Source organism: Copadichromis virginalis, linkage group LG3 (assembly GCF_057382275.1).
Source record: "Copadichromis virginalis isolate Kocher_CV1m ecotype Utaka linkage group LG3, C_Virginalis_male_GT1.1, whole genome shotgun sequence".
Classification (NCBI taxonomy): Eukaryota; Metazoa; Chordata; class Actinopteri; order Cichliformes; family Cichlidae; genus Copadichromis; species Copadichromis virginalis.
The window spans coordinates 13,747,670-13,768,229 of record NC_140620.1 but is presented as its reverse complement, the minus strand read 5'-3'; the positions used below and the strand labels follow the sequence as shown (position 1 = coordinate 13,768,229).

Below are 20,560 nucleotides of genomic sequence, written 5' to 3'. Positions count from 1 at the left end.
GCAATTTTTTGGCCCATTGAAATTAATGGACCACATGACAAGTGTGATCACTGATTTTTCTTGCATGGTGAGCTGTGTCTTAGCTCAGTGAGATGAGCAGCCATTCTCAGAGTGGGAGGCCTGGGTTTTAAGTCCCGCTGATGGCAACATTTCTTTTTCAGTTTGCAGTTAAACTTTTTTAAAAGTCTTTTCAACACAAATTTCAGCTTCTTCACCCCTTTTCAGCAAAATTTCAGCTTCTTCAGCTGTTGTCAGCAGAAACTTCAGCTTTGTGACCTCTTTTCTGCGCAAGGTTCTGCTTATTTACAACTTTTCAGTAGCATTGTTCTGCTTCTTCACCCATTTTCAACAGAATTTTCATCTTCTTGGCCTGGTTTCAGCTGAATTTTTAGTTTCAGCTGACCATGTCATTCTCATCTATTGTACATCCTAAATGTGTATAAATGGGATCGGATGATGTCCAATAAAAGTAATAAACAATAAATGTAAATCTCTTTTTTTAACTTTGCAGACTCATTTTACCCACTCCAGTGAAAGTGATAAGAAAAGGATCATGGCTTTAAATAGACTATGAACAAAATGAAATACATTTTGTTTATGCAACATGAAAAACTTCTACCTTTTCCAACTCGGATTTTCTGCAGGACCAACACGGACATCAGTTCAGACTGAAATCCAGTTCAGATGGCACATGCAACACTAACTGTGTTCAACCTTGCACGGAGGCCTTTCAATAAATATAAGAAGATGGTTAAGGTGAGAGATTACTATTCTGTCTTTTACATCGGTACAAAGGGGGGACTAAATGCCAAAAAAGAGAGAAGTTGTTTTTTTTTAATGACGCTTTAAAGCAGTTCAAGTATCTTTGTGGGAGAAGGGACTAACTGCGGCCGAGGTTCTGAAAGAGACGGTCGCTTCACCGATGACCCTGGGCTACTTTGAGCTGGTTAACATCAATGACGAACGTAAGACTGAGTGCACAGACATAATTGATCATCTGGACAATAAGAAAATCCAAAATATGTTTTCCACAAGGAGCAGATACAGAAATAAAAGATGTAGCCATCCCATGGTAGCAGAAACCTCCACATGCATCAAATAATGCAAAGCGCAGAGGTGCAATGACGGTCTTAGATGTAGCACAGCAGAACGGATTGCGTTTAAAAACCCTAATCAAAGAAACGGCAGCAACATTGACCGTAAGGAGGTTTACGATCTACTTTGTCAGCAGTCTGAAACAATGGATGGAGAGTAGATTCCCCAGAAATTCTTTCTAGGAAGCAGTGAAATACAGAAAGGAGAACTTTGGAAAGAGCCGACAGTCTTTTACTGAAATTCGCAGTGTTATGTTGCTGCTCGAACTGAGTGAGTCAGTTTGTCTCATAACTGGTTCCTTCATAAAGCAAGGCACAGGGTTTGTGCTACACAGCAAATTCTGGTCTTTGGAATAAACTCTCAGGGAGTTCAGATTAACTACATTTGAGCGTACATGCGTGACCATCGAATGAACTCTAGTGCAGAGTTAGAGTAACTCTTTTCCGGGAGTTGATTTTTCAACTCTTTATAGGAGTTAAAACTAAACTCTCACGGAGTGAAATTTCTACTACCATATAGAGTAAAATTTAACTCATAACTAGAGTTAAGTTTGATATTAACTCTTTTGTAGTGTTACTCATCAATTGAAAAAAGTTTTAGGTTTTAGGTGCAAATTACTACAAAAACACAATTCTGATTATTATGAATGTATGGATTTTATTTATCAAAAATAACATATTCAAATATGAATGCTGCATGGATTAACATACATTCTGTGTAAGCATAATATCCACCATTATTGGCAGCTAAACAGTTGAGGTCAGAAAGGCCTAACATTGGGCGAAAAGAAAGAAAAACAGAATTAAAGGAAAAAAATGACTACAGAATAAGCACTTCTTGTAATGCAGTGTTAACGTGAGGAAGACTCTGTAAAGTCTCCATCAAGCCAACAAATTAAGTAATGCAACTCTCTCACAGAACATAAAATTGTGAATCACACCCATATGACATTTGGGCATCAAAACATTTGAAATGTCTTACTTTCTCCCTTCCTAGGACCAGTATCTTCTTAGAAGTGGTTTCATTTACCTGAATAGCAGGACACTGATCATGGAAACACGTTTCATGGTTAACATGCATAACAAAAACAGAGAGAGAGAGAGAGAGCAAGTCTTATTACACACTACAGTTGCAGAGCAAACTACATGAAATACTATATTAAATTATTTTTCTCTAATCTGTTTTATCTTCGTGTTTAAGCTTTTTCAAGTAATGTCAACTAAAGAGTCAAGTATAAGTCAATTAAGTACTGTATCTACATTTCTTGCATGTATGCTGTCCAATAGAGGCTGAACCATTTGAAGTCCGGCATCACTTGTGTCACTGCTCTGACTGCTGGTGGTTGAGACAGACAATGTATCTGTTAGACTTGGAGAGGAGGGCTCTTCCACATGTTGCTTCAGGACAGTCAAATCTGAGGGTGGCAAATAAAAATATTAGAATATAAGGTATCTACAATCAAAAACACAACACAACAAAGATACCATTTATGCACACAGGGCCAGTAAATTGCACGGTTTGATTAAATTATACCTTCTCCAGGAGAACAGATGGTTATTTTGTATTTTATTATGGTAATATACAATTTACATACCACAAGGTGTGAGTGTCACATAGTGTGTTAGGTCTGAGCAGTCACGTGTGGTGGATCATAAATTTGATTAGTTTTGAAGTTGTACATCTCTGTTCCTTACATTTCATGTCATGCCCTTATTAATGTTTTATTTGTTGCTTTGACTGTTTTCGAATAGAATATGCAGTGGGAATATAGAGGGAGATAAGTAGTGAAAGTTTTGCCTGGGTTGATTGTGCGTCGATCCATTGTTAATGCCTCAGGGCTCCAGTAGGTGGGTTCGCGCGCTTCCTCCTTCACTCAATACAGACGAGTGAGAGTGAGAGCTGCGTGTCTGTGCCGCTCTTTCACCTCTCCTCACTATTTCCCCTGTTTAAGGGCACAACATAAACACTGAGGCTTCAAAATGCAGCATCTACAACACTGTCACTCTGCCTCCACCATGGAGACAGTCTCCATGGTGATGAGTACAACTGGCAGCTGAAACTGTTGTGAACTTCTCCATGAGTCATATTTCCTGTTTCAGAGCTGCTGATTGGCTCTTTGGGCCCTTTACCTTCAGGAGGTCATGGACGAAGCACTGAAGTCGTTTATCACGTAAAAAATATTTTTAGTTTATAATAATTTGATAAATAATAAAATATTAATAAAAACTGGAGGTTTTTTTAGAACTTAGATTTTAAGCTATTTATGCCTTTTTTGCTGCTCTTTTTTAAACTTATTCCCTTTAAACTGTATTTATTCTTTTTAAAATATATTGGTTATTGCACTGTAGAGGCTGCTGAGGAACAGTATTTCGTTTCAGGCTGTGTAACACGAAATGACAATAACCAATAAAGTCTTGAGAGCTGCCATCATTGTTCCAGCAGGAGGCAGTAAAACACCAAACTGCACCTGTTGTGCTGAAAAGGTGTGAGCATGTGCAGTAACCCAGTAAGTTACCTGAATATCTCTCTCACACACACACACACACACACACACACACACACACACACACACACACACACAGTACTGATACTAATGACTCGCTCTCAGATCTATTTGGGTTTAATGTCAGGGTATATTTGTGGATGAAAGTTTTGGTAGGACACATGATGTGGACAGTCTGGTAATCCCAGAATATTTTAATGTAAGAAAACTCCAGACAGCTCTGGAGAAAGTTTCAGAGTAAAAGCCCTGGAGTGTTTTACATGCTATTCTGTTGGATTAAATCTGACGGAGCTGATTCATAAACACTTCACTGCCAGGTATCAGGTGACCTGCAGAGACTGATCCTACAAACACTCAGAAACAGAGTAAACCAAACTGCACCACAGTGATCAGACGAAACCTTCCTGACATGAACACAGCTCCTCAGTAAAAACTGTGAACCAGCAGAGAGACTACACCCAGCACCATACACCACCTCTCTGACACAGTACACCCTCGGGCAGGTGGTGTCCCCATAAACAGTGTGAGAAGCTCTGATTATTTACTATGTTCAAACAAACTGAGTGTCCACAAACGTCTGAGCTCACAGTGAGAGCTGCTGGCACAGTTTGGAGGTGTTCTGCCCCCTGCTGGACACACAGAGCTACAACATGAGGATCAGAGGAGGCTGGTGCTGCTTCAACTTTAGACACAAGAAGGAGGTCAAAAAATGTAGAAACAGAGATTGTTTTTAAACCTGTAAAGGGGGAAATCCTGACGAACCAATCCACAGCCAGAAAAGAAGTCTAACTCTGTGCTGCTCCAATCAGGAATCAGCTCTGTTACTGTGTGAGTGTGTAAAGTCACAGAGTAGCTGGTTTCAAATGTATCTATAAAGTTTATTCACATTTTATTTAGGCTTCAAAAAACAGTCCAAGTTTATTTCTTTGGACTTTGTTCACTTAGCGCCACCTGGAGGACAGTCAGCTCCCTGCAGCAGCTCTGGAGGACTGTTAACTGATGAAGAGCTCGGACTGCACAGCCTGCTTCATCACCGACTTCTTTAAATAAACATGACCACGATCAGTCGCAGCACCTCAGACAAACGTTTGTTACACAGCAGCCGCCTTCACACCGACTGAGCTCCATCACAGCTTCAGAGCTCAGCTTACTAAAGTCAAAGTTTATTTCCTCTCAGGTTTCTTACTTTCAGTAAAGTTTCACTGTTAGAGCCCTGACCAGCATCCTGCAGCATCTGGAGCAGCTGTGTGGTGCTGTCATGGCAATAAGGATCCAAATCTGTGGGATGTTTCCAGCAGGGGTTATAACCTGCAGCCAGCAAGGTGTGCCTAATAAAGTGGCCGTGTTTATGTCACAGAGCAGCAGCATCAGAAAACGGTGGTTTACATCTCTGTTACAGGAAACCTGAAGAGTTAAAACACCAGAGAAGAAAATCTAAACGTTACACAAAGAACATAAAAGAAGTAAACTTCATAAAAACTTCACAAATGATGCTTTAAATGAAAAATAAATCCCTGTAAATAATTCAACAGGTCACATGTTAGAACCACCTTAACTAAACTCTGTAGCCGCTCACTGTGGTTTGTCCCAGCAGCTCTTAGGAAACAAACTGCTAACTTCAGTGTCAGCACACACTGTTAGTAAACTATGCAACACTGGATTCAGGTTTCAGTTGTGTTAAGTTGTGAAGTTGTGATGAAAGTCTTCTTACTGACACAGGTAGGATGGTCAGGCGTCCTCTGTTCCTTCACCGTTCATGAACTGTCACTTATAAAATGCTGCCAAACATCAACTACACTCAATAACTAAACGTGTGCAGGTTAAAGTGATGGACGCCCAGATCTGCACTCCAAATACAAACAGACTAAAGGTGTTTCCTCCAGAAACAAAGACAATATTTACAAAGGTCTCACAGGTAAATTGTGAGCGATCACAGCAGCATCTCATCCTGACTAACAGCTTTTAGATGCAGGGAGAGCGTCGTGGTTCAGAGGTGGTTCAGCAGATGATGAAGGCCTTTCTGTTGCATTGTGTAGTGCTGTGGAGGCCATGATGGTCGACTGGGTCTGCTTCTACTGAACTCACAAACACTTCTGAGGTATTTACACCTGAAGCCTCATTGAATGTGAGTCAGAAACAAACGGCTCAGCTGTGATTAATGGATGTTTCCCTGCATTTCTATTTTCACACAGTTTATTTCTTACAGCAGGAAAACTGAACAGAATGTATGTAAGAGGTCAGAGTGAGGATGACGTCACTTAATACAGGAAATACATGTTTGTCTGTTTTGATGATGAAGGACTTCTTCAGCTCTGTAAACAGCTACACTTGAGAGGACAGAGGTGATTTCATGGATCAATAACAATGTGTTTATCAGCTTTCATCATCGCAGTGCAGACATGACGTCAGATCTATCAGAGTGAAGGCCGTCTCTCTGATGACGTCACAGAGCAGAGTCCTTCTGTCCAATAAAGGATCTCAGATCAGCTGCTGCCATCTTGTGGCCACAGTTGGTTACTGTCTCTGAAAGTTGTCTCATGTTTCCTGTTGTCCTGCTAACAAAGGCTGGAGCTCATCATGCTGAGAGGGCAGCAGCATTTTGTGGCTCTTCACACATGTTCATTATATTCTGATGATCCTGGATGGAGACAAACTACAGATAAGTGTGTTCAGCCCAACTAGTTTATCTCATTACAGCAGTTTGATGTTTCCCTTTGAATCCCCCTGAAGATCCTGACAGTGAAGCACGTACATAATACTCCAGCCTTTCAACTCTGAGCTTATTTAGTTCTATTAATACACTGAAATCTCATTTGTGTCATGAAGAAAGTCTTTAATCAAACAGAATTCAAAGATCAGAAACATTTCATATATGGAGTTAAACATGAATCATTGTTTCAACAACATATTTATTGTTGTCATAAACAGACAAGAAGACAACAACAAACTGCTCCTCCCATTCAACACATGTCAGTCCATATCCCAGCAAACTAAATCATCTCCATTTACACATCAAATAGAAACATGAATCACTTGTAATGATTAGAAACTTGATAGAATTTCAAATCTAGTTTGGGGAGTCATTCAGTGAGAAACAGTGAAATGATTTTCCATGTGAAAAGGTGGACAGCAGAAACAGAAAGAAAGAGTGAAACTAAAAGAGAAACAAAGAGCTTTGGAACAACGAGGCAGCAGGAGGACAGCTGCAGTTTAACAGCTTCAACTCACTGACAGGAAACAACATTAGAAACATCATCATCCTCAACTCATCTGCTGCACTGACACTGACACCTTCAACGGACACACCTTCAATTTATCATCAATGTAAATGTATGGAAACATCCTGTGAGTGAAAGTGTGTGTGAAGGTGTGTATGTGTGTGTTAGTATCAGGATCAGAGAACGACAGCTTTCCTCTGTTCCAGTCCAGATTCACTCTGATCCTCTGGAGCTTCTTCTCTACTGAGAGAGCAGAATCTGCTGATGGAGAACTTGATGAGTATTTACCTTCATAGAACCATATTACCCATAATCCAGACAGTATGCTTCCCTTCCTCTGCACAGACTCTGCTAACACACCCAGTAACCACCCTGTACTGTCTCCAACATCAACATCCCAGCTGTGAGTCCCTGAGTTAAAGCCCTCAGAGCCCAGGACAGAGCAGGAATCATCAATCCTCTCTGGATTATCAGGAAGCTGCTGCTTCTCTCCTCCTTCTCTCACACTGGTCAGATCTTCAGACAGGATGAGTTCTGGATGAGCAGTGTTTGGGTCCAGAATGAGAGGAGTGTAGGAGACCATGTCCTTCATGTTGTTCCAGATGTTGAAGGTCAGGTTGCCCAGGTGTTTGGCCTGGTCTATCAGAGCTCCTGAGGGCAGCTGTGGATCATCCAGCAGGGGGCAGCGCTGGACTCTTTCCACTGCAGCCTTGTAGTTGTGCAGGAATGAGACGTCTTCAGCTCTCAGCTCCTCCTCTGTGGCTCTGACTGTGTCTGAAAGAGCTGCTATCTCTCTGCTCAGAGCCTCCATCTTCTCCTTCATCATCCCACTCTTCTGCTCCTCTTCCTCCCTCAGTGCAGCCAGCCTGGCCTCCTCTTCCTCTGCTAGAAACTGGTGAAGCTTCTTAAACTGCTCCTTAATCTGCCTCTCTGTGTGTCGGGCCTGGACCTTAATGTGTTCTGCTGTTTGATCAAACTTCACTTGAACTTCTTCACAAACCTTTAACTTCTTCTTTAAGGGCTCCAGAGTTTCCTGAAGTTCCTTCTTGTGTTGTTGTGCAGCTTCATCGATGGGTCTGAATCTGTGATTGGTGTGTTTTTCTGAGTCTCTGCAGACGACACACACTGGCTGCTGATGGTCCAGACAGAAGAGTTTGAGTTTCTCAGAGTGCAGACTGCAGAGAGCCTCTGAAGCTCTCTGATCTCTCTCCTGTAAGAACGACTCACACAGGTTCTTTAAAGCCAGATTTAAAGGTGGTTCATCCTTTGAAGATCTTCTCTTACAAACTGGACACTCGTGTGTTGGTCTCTCTCTCCACCATCTCTTCAGACAGTCTTTACAGAAGCTGTGGCTACATGACAGAAGAACAGGATCTCTGAAGACCTCCTGACAGACCGGACAGCAGAGATCCTCCTCTGATCTGGAAGCCATTGAGTCTGTGAGTGAAGCTGAAAACAGCAGACAGGAAGTACAGTCAGTCCTGGCTCCCCTCCCTCCTCTACCACCTTCACTGAAACTTCCTTTGAGTCGTGTTTTTGCTCAAACTCACATTCAGTGTGTGGAGCGTCAGCAGCTTGAAGCAGCAGTGTTGGAGTTTTCCACTTTTCTCTCCTGTAGCTGGACTCACTCAGAGGAAGCTGCTAGTTTGGTCTGAGCTCAGTCTGATCGTCTGTGCGTCTCTCTTTACTGAGGACGAAGAACTTCCTGTTTCCTGGTTTGTCACATTTGAGTGACGTGAGGGGAGGAGACAAATGTTGCTGTTTGACTTTTAACTAAGGTGTGTTTCAATCCTGCCTGCAGCTCAAAAGCTGTAAAACAGGTTTTGTGTCTTTTCACCTCCACAGGTCACAACATGAAACCTGTTGTGAAGTTTATAAAATAAAGTGTCACTCGGTGGTGCAGCTGTTTGTCAGCTTCTATTTTAGACTTTGTTCTGGTTCTTGTTCAGGTTCCCAGCAGTGGGAGTGTAATGCAGTCACACACACACAGGTGGTGTTAAGGTGGATTCACTTAGTTACAGACAATGGTGTTATTTCCTGTAACTAAGGGTGTGTTTCACTCCAAAGTTCAGACATTAACCTGCCAGAAGTTGTAAAAGTTACTGATAAAGAGCTTTTATCTCAGAAAGCAGAAAGAAAAGAAATAAGTGTGAAGAGTGCAGCAAAATGTTTTAGTGTGAGCTGGTTCATCTGATCTGGTTGTGTAAAAGTCACTGCATGACACTGAGTTTTACTTCTGTCACGATTAGTGGAGCGGACTCAGGCGCAGACCACAAGTTTCTTCAAAACAAAAGTGAATTTATTTACAGTGTTCTCCACGGTGACACACACACACACACACACACACACAACGGTGTCTGGGGAAAAGGGTTCCAGGGTCCGGGAGTGAAAGGGGCAGGAGTCCAGGGAGGGGAGATTTCCATAAAGCCCTCGCAACCACACACAGCTCCTCTTCTTTCCTCCATCAGTCTTGCTCACGCTCAGTCACCGTGCACAGGGAAAACAGGTCCAGGGGAAATCTATACACAGACAGAGAAACAGTTAGTCTCCTGGTTCAGACGTACTCACGAACAAACTTTGCAGAGTGCAGGACGACTGACGCTGATGGCTCAACGATCCAGCGACGAGTAGAGCAGACTCGCCATCTTAAGTAGGACTCCAATTCTCATAATCAGCGGCAGGTGTGCTGATCATCTCCAGGTGCGTGGGCCAGGAGCAGGAGCCCATACTGAGCTCCGCCCCGGCAGGAGAAAGAGAGAGTGGGAGAGGACGAGAGAGAAAGGGAGAGCAGAGGCGAGAGAGGAGAATAAACAAAACAAAGCGCCTGACTGCTGTCAGCTGGAGAGGTGCGGGGACCATGACAACTTCTGTGTTACTGACACTCATCTCTGACTCAGAGAAACGATTTCTCCCCTGTGATCTTCACACAGTGGTGAGTTACATGTGTGTGGAATTTTTCACGTTTTATAGAATTTAATTTCCTCTTACTTTCTTTTTTGTTAACCTGAGTCACTGATCATTTGCAGTATTACAGAGTCTGGCAGTCTTTGCATGATGTCCACGTCACTGTAAGTTTCTAGCTGACTCTCATCCTCCAACCACACACACCCATAATTTGCTCCATTGCATGTGGCTATTTTCACGCCACGCTGTGCGCCACGTTATTGTTGAGATGAATAGCAGAATGGCAGATAGAGACAAAATACTGTTAATCTTACCATCTTCAGGTTTTACACGCTTACATACACACACAGTTACTGTCCCTCCATTTAGAAAGGCAGAGGCGTCACGATGTGATTATTTTACTGTAGTTATTTTTTTTGATGTGTAATAATATTCAATATTACTATCAATGCATTTTCCAAAAAATGCCTCTCTGTGCAAAATGGGTTTAAAAACATAAACAACTGTAGGATCCTGTTTGTCCGTGATTTAAACAGCCCAGCGCTGCTCCTGATGAAGGGAAAACCAATTCTGCAGGGAGACCTACCTCGGCACTTGTGCAGGTGATTTTTCTCTTACTTTCTTTTTTCTGTTATTTACTAAAGAATCTGTCAAAGAAATAATGAATTCTCCACACGTGTTTGAAGGTTGCTGATACGTTCATCTAGCACAGACCTATTGCTGGAACGCCAAGACAATTCTACTACAATGGCAAAAACAAGACGCAAGTCACCAGAGCTCTTTGTGTTGCTCGTGCATGAGGGAGAGAACTGTGACAAGCATCGTTCTCTCTGTTAAGGAATATATTCTAAAATACTTCTTCAGCAAAGACTCAGAGAAGAGAAACACACAGAATTTCTTGCAAGCAAGGGCAGTCTCCGGACTGAGAGACTCGCGCCTGAGAAACTGCCCCGGTCTTTATTTTATACTTCATTGGGTGTGTGTGTGTGTGTGTGTGTGTGGGGGGGGGGATCTTCCCTAAACCTGCTGGTCTCAAAGTCCAGCAGTTCATCAAACCAAAAGGCACTTAGACTAAAACAGACATAGCTACGTTAATCCTACCATAAAACAATAAGACAAGGTACGACCTCTCTCATGCTCCTAGGATGTGGGGTGAACACCCTAGAATGTTACATGCAGCATTCTACCATATGCAAACTTATATCACTAAAAGATTATACTGACTACTAAATACAATTTTCCATTGACACCCTCCAAGTAAGCAAATGAATGTTAACAGTCAAACATAGAAATTAACATTTGCAAAATCATTCCAGCTTTGTGGTGCATCTCCTCCAGGTGTGTAAATCACACATGCAGAGTGGTTTGAGTTCCTCAGAGCTTCATAAATGTCTCTTCCAGTTGTTTCTATCACTGTCCATATGACCAGAGTCCAAATGTATGCAGACATGGGTATAACAAACACACCAGTTAGTTTTGCTGTTTGTCAATGTGGCTTTCAGTTATCTTCAAGGCTGCAGGCCTTTGTCAGCACTCCTGTTTTATGGCCTCTATCAACCCTCATCACCTCATTTCATGCATTCTTCCTGTGGGGGAATACTTATGACTCCTCTATTGTCCTTTCGTCTCTGCAGAAAACCTTTTTTGGAAAGGGTATTGGATTCAATGATTTTACTGCTGTTGTAACCCCACCTGTTGAGTCACTTCAGCAGTCTTGTTCATGATGCAAATGACAACAACAATGACACAAAGGAAGACCCTCTTCAGAGTGTCAAAGCATGCACAGCACAGTGACACAGCATTAGGTGATGTTCATAGGAAACTGCTGTCAGTCATTCCCCGTCACCACCATAGCTTCTGCTTTCTGTTCACAGAATCATGATGCCATCCTTGAACTTCCTCTCTGCACTGTCGATTGGAGCTTGGAACGCTCCCCTCATCCTTCAGATCTCCATCTGTTGTCCACAATCTCCTCGTGATTACCTCTGGAAAGCCCCGTGGCACAGCTCTCCATCCAGTGCAGCTTTATGGTCATTGCTGTGGTTCCAGAATCTTCTCATGATGACCAGTAGGTCCCCAAACAGCATGACCTTTGACCTCAACCCCTGCCTGGGCTGTCAGCTATGGTCCCTACTTCTCGCTGGGTCTCTGAAGATTTCTCAGGAGATTCCACCCTTGGGATCATTTCTTCCAGCAATGCTCTGCTGCACCTGCATCTCCTCACTAGAGGAAAAACTTCTATTTGGAAAACATGTCAACCATCATCAAACCAAAATTTCCTTTCAGTTCAGTGAACTTCACTTATCAAAAAATATAATTATTTATTATTTATTAATTATATTATTCGTTTATCACATTTTCACTTTCACTTATAGGCCATCAAAGTGTTTATTGTCTTTACCCAAATAATTGGAGCAGAACTTAAAATCTATAAGCTGTAAAAACTTTATATTTGAAGACTGAAAGAGACCCAGGAAGTGGTCACAGGACGAGGGTGACAGACTGTCTGAAGCAGTTAGAACAAGACAAGGCTGTTGGACCAGGTGTGCTTGCTTTTGAAACTGTGTCTTAATTCCACCTGTTTCACATGCAAGGGTCAGTTCTACAGGCAGGAACGTGGGTGTGCCGTGGGCTCCCCAGTTTCACCCATTGTGGGCAACTTGTATATGGAAGACGTGGGAAAGAGGGCTTTGCTATCCTACCCTGAAACACCACCAAGTCATTGGTTCAGGTATGTGGATGACACCTGGGTGAACACACAAACCTCCATCTCTGGTTTCTTTGACTGGAGGTTGTTGAGGATTTGATGCTTTCACAACACTGTATGTGATGTCACTGGTGATGTCATCTTCTCCATCTGCTGAAATGAGTTAAAGTAAACACTTTTATGATTTAAGAATCTAAATGGACCAAATTATGATGACAGAATGGAAACAAAATACCACGATGAATAAGAATGAATATGTACAAACCTTCAAGTTTCCTGTGAACACATCGTCTCACCAGCAGAACCAGTAACACCAGTAGAATCACAACATAGACTACATATAAGTAAATCTTATAAGGCTTACATGATTTACTCATGAAAGTGGCCACTTTCTCATTACTGTCATATATTGTTTTAGTAAGTATCCAAAACATTCAAGTTTCATTATATAATTTTTCAAGATTATATCTGTTTTCACTCTCGTATGCTTTTCATACAAGTTTCACTCAAGACAGATACAAACTTTATCAGATTTATATATATCTTTTCCATATGGGTAGAACTTGACTGCATGCAGAGGTGGAAACCCTACTCAAGTAAATTTGAATAAATGTAAGTCAATGGAAGTGTTTGGAAAAATGTGCTTCTAAAGATACTTTTATTTCACCATGTTCATTCACTCATGAGCTGCTGTAACATGAATCAAAAGGGTGATTTGACACCTCAGCATGCAGTCACGTTCTATAGAGTTTTGCTAATGACCTAATAATTTTATTCAGGTGTGTTGCAGCAGGGACGCATTCAAAAGTTTCAGGACACCGGCCCTTGAGGACTGCAGTCGGAGACCCATGCTCTTAGTGCTTCTTAGTCCTCCGGATGTTGATCCCGCTCAGTCTAAAGGTGTGCTTGCCAGGGTGGTCCTCTGGTCAAGCCCTCCCCTCAGTCACACCTGTTATTAGCAGTTCACCTCCAAATCTGTACAATTTGTGACTAACTAGGTTAAATTTAGTGCCCTGGAAAAATCGGCCCCAAGGATAATTTAAAGGATAGAGTAAGAACACTTTGAATGATGCAATAGCAATACACAAGTTTTTACTATTACTGTTTCACAAAAGGTTAAAAAGTCCACAATTTTTGAAATCAGGATATTTTTTTAAAGCCATTTAGCAGAAGCAAAACAAAAGCCAAATCAAATAATACTAATAATTATGATCACATAATCAAATCACTTGAGTTATACCTATCTAATTAACCTACTCTGAACTAATGCTTCTAATATGTCTGTGAAGGTTCTCAGTCATCCAGGTCATCATAGTCAAAGGAGTTTGCAAAGAAAAGCGTCTGGAGCGTCCAGACGCTTTTCTTTGCATTAATTAATGCTTCTAATGTTGATCTTGAGAGGAGAGAGGTTGAGGAGGGAATGGACACGAATGGACCAGTAACACCCAAGAGGCATCAGATGCTAATATGTAGAGTGCAGAGACCTGATGAAGAAACTCTGGAGGAGCAATGAAATTCCTCCAGAGTCTGGGGTTATGCATTTAATTACAGAGCTACTGAGCTCTGTTTTTACCAGCTGAAAGTCAGTGAAGTTTTTGGGCTGTTAACAACAAGGATCACATTGACTGCATCTGATTGGGCAGTTCTGAGTCTAATCGTCACCTGCAAGCTGCACAGAAGCCTGCAAGAGACACGTCAGCATGGAGACACCAGGATGAGAAATCCACTTACACAGACTCACTATCCCTCTGTGAAAGAGGAAGATCAACATCAGCCTCTAAATCTAATTAAAAGAGTTATAGCCTATGGCCCTGGGAAATAGTGCAAATGGGACTGCAGAGTCTCCATCAGATTACAGAGGACAGCGCTAATGCAGACGAGTTCATCAGCAGCCCTGTTTCATACGGTGCTCTGAATCCCTACTCAGGATTGGTTAAAAATGATGAGCGAAAAAGCCGCAAAATTCAAAGAACTGTTTAGACGGAGCCAAAATTCAGTAGAGATAGTTGTGATTGGGAAAGCTCTCAGCACCCCCATGCCCCCCTCCCAACTCCACACTTCATTTTAAAAGCAGGTTACGCGTCAACCTCGTGCACTACCTCAGGCTCCTTCCCCACCAGAGATGTGACACGCCTCGTCCCTTCGCTAGAATCTGTGGCGAGGGATTGGTCCACCAGAGACCTCGCTCCTGGCTGCCGCCCAGCACACATTGCACCCAACCCCTACGGCACCTACTGTGGGTGGAGGGCTCATGTAACTTTTTCAGGTTGCGCCCAGCCGTGGACTAAGGGCCGACCACCACCTACTTCATCGCTGACAAGAGAAATATTTCACTTTATATTTTTCAGAAAACATCAATTTCTCCTCCTCCTTAATGTAAAGCATTAAAGTCTTCCTCGTTTAAGACATCTGACGTACACCCTGAAGATTCTTGTTTGTTTGCAAAGAAAATTAATATCACTGTCTGTCAAAATCGCAGGGAGTTCAAATACTTATGTTCCTCACTAGTCTCACTTTTATTGTGATTATTTTTTTCCTGTTAAACAAACACAGATAAAATGAATTAAAGCCTTCCAACGGGGCATGCAGCCTCCAGCTCCAGTTCCTCACAGTGTTACTGGAGGCCAAGGTAATGCCATCCAGAGTAAGAATCTGCTTAGATACCATATTACTAAGATTTTCAGGGCCGAGTACAATAACCTCAGTTTGTTCTGAATTAAGTTAGCGGCCATCCAGGTCTTTATGTCTTTAAGACATGTGTGTTATCTAGCTAACATGAACTCACATGTAGTGAGTCGTTTAATCTTTAAATGACATTTGTGGAATTTGCCCACTTCCTCTCACCCACCAGTGAAAGGAGAGGGAAGGGAGAGAATCCAGTGCATACACAGAAATGAAGAGCTGGCAGAAAGTGGACCCTCGAACAAATGCTCATCCTCTGAAAACTATGAGGTCTGCAGATTTTTTCACTGTCAGTAGCAGTAATTTCCACTGAACCAAATAATCCTAAAACTGTTTCCTAAAACCTTAAACCTATGAAGGCTGCAGGCCACAACGTGCTGATCAAGCAACAAAGTTGTTCTTCATACTTCTAAAATGTTTGCTCTTCTCTGTACTACTTGTAAATAGCCGAGGGGAAATGCCCGAAACCTCAGTCCTGATTCCACAGCTTTATTACATCAGCCTGGTAGAAAATAATTTTTCACTATCAAATCAGGCCACCAGGGGGCGGAGCGGTCCCAGAAGTTCAGTCGTGAGTGATATCTAACCTCTCTTCTTCCTCACAGCTCGTCTGATCGTGAGTCCCAACAGCTCTGATGTCTCTGAGGGAGATGTTGTGACTGTAATCTGTGAGGAGGACCAAAGCTTTTCTGATTGGACTGTGAGGAGAAACACAAGCAAACTGCAGAGGGCTGAGTGTGGAGATGGGCGGGGACAACAGCAACGTGATCAATCATGTTCAATCAGTACGCTGGTGCCTCACGACACCGGAGTTTACTGGTGTGAGTCCAGTAATGGTGCCATCAGTAACCTGGTTAATATCACAGTCACTGGTAAGCTGATCACTCTCACTTTACTTCTTATTGCATCCACAAATTGAGCTGAACATGCAGGTACATAGATTCTGTGCTGTTCTTCACTGATCACCTACCTGACTGACAGAGTAATGAAGGACTTCCCTCCCTCGGTGCTTCTTAATGTGTGAGGATATTCTCCATTACTGAGTTAAGACTTCCTTATTTAGATCTAAGCTCTGGATTATCTTGCACGTCTCGTGGCTCCCAAATGTCTCTTAAGTTATTATCCTCTGTAGCCTCATACTTTAGCTTTACTTGGCAAATGTGAATGCTTTGTGTGCTGACAAACCCTTTTGCATGTAGTGTTTTTATGAAAAGCCTTATAATTGCCTAATTTTGTGTTTTTGTTCTGTTACAAAAGCAGGCATTCTTACTGTTGTTTAATATTTTACTCAAACCTTTAAGTTTAATTCAACACAAAAAGCCCCACTGTAAACAAATCCACAGAACAGAACCAAACTCAGCAGCCAAACAGTTTGTCCTCAGTGCAGGTCGACATTCAGAAAAACCAGCTGCCTCAGCTTGGATGGGCTGATGTGGTTTCTCCTTAGTATCTGCCCAGTTTTTGAGAAGACCCTCCAAAGGAACAGATGTTGCCACAATGCACAGTCTCCCCTCCATCACCTTCAACAGGTAGGGAAAGACTGTGGCCTTGGCCTCCCACCAGCTCTGTGGGCCTTCTCCTTGTTGGATGAGGGGCTCCTCAAGATAACATTTCATCTCCATCATAACATCAGCTGTAGTATTTCTCTTTGCAGCATCTCCTGTAGCTCTTTCATCAAAGAGGCTCCACACAGCAGACGTCTGTGGCTCCTCCTTCACTTGGCCCTGTAATGGTGGAGCTGGGTGGGAGTGCACTTTGCTGCTGCAGTTATTCTCTGAAGTGCCTCATCAACAGCTCTGTTGTCACTGAATGCAAGCTTTTTAAATCTACCATCCAGTGATGCAGCTTCTGAGTGGACGGTGTTGAACTCCACACACAGAAACTTTTCACACTCACTGCTAATTTTGTTTTACAGTGAAGCCACTCTGCTCTGCTAGTCCCAATATCTTTCACCTGCAGCAGATGCTGCTTCGTTTGCAGCTGTCAGTCATATTTATGGTTTTCAAATCAAATCAAATCAAATCACTTTTATTGTCACATCACATGTGCAGGCACACTGGCACAGCACATGCGAGTGAAATTCTTGTGTGCGAGCCCCACAAGCAACAGAGATGTGCAAACACAACAACACAAACGAGCAAAATACAAGAATGGCCAACCTGAAACTAATAAATATATGTACAATATATAATAGTGTATGCATTTCTGGATGTGTATACTAAATATTTTCCTACGTGTGTGTGTGTGTGTGTGTGTGTGTATACACATTTTTACAAATTAAATAGTAAAAAAAAAAAAAATAATAATAATAATAATAATAAAATATATAAAATATACAGAGTTGAATATGTGCAAAACAAGTGGCATTTATATACAGTGTGGAGTGCATAATGTTGAAGTTCCAGTAGTGAAGCTGAGGTGTCTATGAAGTGTTCAGCAGTCTGATGGCCTGATGGAAAAAGCTGTCTCTCAGTCTGCTGGTACGGGACCGGATGCTGCAGAACCTCCTTCCTGATGGAAGCAGTCTGAACAGTTTATGGCTGGGGTGACTGGAGTCCTTGATGATCCTCCCCGCTTTCCTCAGGCACCACTTCCTGTAGATGTCTTGGAGGGAGGGAAGCTCACCTCCAATTATCCGTTCAGAGCACCGCACTACTCGCTGGAGAGCTTTGCAGTTGTAGGCGGTGCTGTTGCCATACCAGGTGGTGATGCATCCAGTGAGGATGCTCTCAATGGCACAGTGATAGAAGGTCCTGAGGATGCGGGGGCTCATGCCGAATCTTTTCAGTCTCCTGAGAAAGAAGAGGCGCTGCTGCGCCTTCTTCACTGTTTTGTTTGTGTGTACTGACCACGTAAGATCCTCAGCCAGGTGTACGCCAAGGAACCGGAAGCTGCTCACTCTCTCCACAGCAGCGCCGTTGATGGTGATGGGGGTGTGTACTTCTCTGCACCTCCGGAAGTCCACTATCAACTCCTTTGTCTTTGCGACGTTGAGGGTGAGATGGTTGTCTTGACACCAGTGGGTCAGGGCGCTGACCTCCTCCCTGTAAGCCGTCTCATCACCGTTGGTGATAAGACCCACCACTGTAGTGTCGTCCGCAAACTTCACAATGATGTTGGAGTTGTTAGTGGCTGTGCAGTCGTAGGTGTAGAGTGAGTACAGGAGAGGGCTCAGTACACACCCCTGTGGAGCACCAGTGTTCAGTGTGATGGGGGATGAGGTGATGCTGCCCAGTCTGACCACTTGGCGTCTGTCAGACAGGAAGTTAAGGATCCAGCTGCAGAGGGAGCTGCTCAGTCCTAGATCCTGCAGTTTCCTGTCCAGCTTCGAGGGAACGATGGTATTGAATGCTGAGCTGTAATCTACAAACAGCATCCTCACATACGTGTCTCTCTTCTCCAGGTGTGACAGGGCAGTGTGTAGTGTCAGGGCTATGGCATCATCAGTGGACCTGTTGTGGCGGTATGCAAACTGTAGAGGGTCCAGTGAGTCGGGTAGTGCAGAGCAGATGAAGTCCCTGACCAGCTTCTCGAAGCATTTGCTTACAATGGGGGTCAGGGCTACAGGTCGCCAGTCGTTCAATGAGGAGATGGTGGAGGATTTGGGTACAGGGACGACGGTGGCCATTTTGAAGCAGGCTGGGACTACAGACAGAGAGAGGGAAAGGTTGAAGATGTGCGTGAACACTCCAGCCAGCTGAGCCGCGCATGACCTGAGGACGCGGCCGGGAATCCCGTCCGGACCAGTAGCTTTGCGTGCGTTCACCTTCCTGAAGCACTTCCGCACATCCTCCTCAGACACAGTGTGCGCACTGACGTCATCCGCGGTGCGCACACTGTCCAGTCTCATGGTGTTCGCTGTGTCGAATCTAGCGTAGAATACGTTTAGATCCTCACACAGAGAGGCCGTGGTCTGCGGTGTGCTGGTTTTCCCTCTAAAGTCTGTGATCGTGTTTAGTCCCTGCCACATACTCCGAGGGTTGTCAAACTGTTGCTCCACCCTGTCCCTGTACTCACGTTTGGCTGCTTTGATCGTCTTCCGGAGTTGGTAATGTGCGTGTTTGTAGTCCGATGTGTTCGCGGAGGCAAAGGCGGTGTTCCGTGCCGCCAGTGCCGCGCGAACATCTCCGTTAATCCAGGGTTTTTGATTTGGGAAGGATTTAACTGTTCTGGATGGGACGACATCTTCCACGCATTTCCTGATAAATCCACAGACTGAGTCTGTGTATTCATCAATGTCTTTTGCGGCCACGTGAAACATTTCCCAGTCCGCGTGATCAAAACAGTCCCGCAGCGCAGACTCCGATTGGTCCGTCCAACAGTGCACCGCCCTCCGGGTTGGAGCTTCCTGTTTCAGCTTCTGCCTGTAGGCGGGCAGGAGCAGGATGGAGCAGTGATCTGATTGGCCGAATGGGGCGCGGGGGAGGGCTTTGTACGCATCCCGGAAAGAGGTGTAGCAGTGGTCGAGTAGCCGGTTTCCACGTGTGTTGAAAAGGATGTGTTGATGGAGTTTTGGTGAGACTTTCTTCAGGTTTCCCTTATTAAAGTCTCCGGCTGTGATAAACGCTGCCTCTGGGTGTGCGGTTTCCTCGCTGCTGATCGCGCTGTACAGTTCCCTGAGTGCACGGTCAGTGTCGGCTTGTGGGGGAATGTAAACAGCCGTAATAATCACTGCTGTAAATTCCCTCGGTAGCCAGAATGGCCGGCACTTAATCATCAGGTACTCCAGGTCCGGTGAGCAGAAGGATTTGACCGGGTGCACGTTCGCATAATCACACCAGCTGTTGTTGATCATGAAACACACACCACCGCCTCTGCTTTTCCCAGTAAGATCCTGTGACCTGTCCGCGCGGTGCACAGAGAACCCCAGCAGTTGTATTGCGGAGTCCGGTACTTGTGTCGCACTCTCCTCCACACTGCTGTCTGTCATCTCACAGGTATGATGTGCGGAGCGATGCTGAACTTCCAATCCCAGCGTTTCATGTTGCAGGATCAATTCCCATATGAAAATATCAATATCTAATTTGATTACATTTGTTTTTCATCATAAATATGACAGACAAAAGTAAATTCGGCAATTAGCGGGATGGTCTGCAATACCCTGTTAACAGGAACTACACTCACCACCTCTCATTCATGTGCGTGTTACGGCTCTGCAAGAGTGTGAGCCAATGAGAAACCAGAGGCACAAAACTTTAGACCACAAAACACACAATCTGATGTTGGTTTGTAAAGATGTTGCTGATGAGACTTTGTAGAAAGCAGCTGGTCTGAGTGATGTGATCAGAGTGCAGCAGATAATGTCTGACAGCAGTTTGAAGAACAAATGGATTCTGTTCTGTTCTTCATCATCACCTACCTGACACCTCACAGCTGTTTCTCACCTGCAGGTCACACAGGAGGATCTGTTGGACTGAAGGTCAGCCTGTCAGTTCCTGCTGTGCTTCTTGT

The 20,560-nt window shown here is 43.6% G+C and overlaps 2 protein-coding genes across 3 annotated transcripts in view; one reads left to right on the top strand and one right to left on the bottom strand.

Moving 5' to 3' along the window:
• Positions 1-20,560, top strand: part of LOC146712926 (butyrophilin-like protein 2) — a 62,466-nt gene that overhangs the window by 30,010 nt on the left and 11,896 nt on the right. The window lies entirely within an intron of this gene.
• LOC146712927 (nuclear factor 7, ovary-like) lies at positions 6,480-8,260 on the bottom strand. Its single transcript, XM_085445516.1, has one exon. It carries the CDS (start codon positions 8,246-8,248, stop codon positions 6,860-6,862), a length of 1,389 nt encoding a protein of 462 aa, XP_085301642.1. The 5' UTR covers positions 8,249-8,260; the 3' UTR covers positions 6,480-6,859.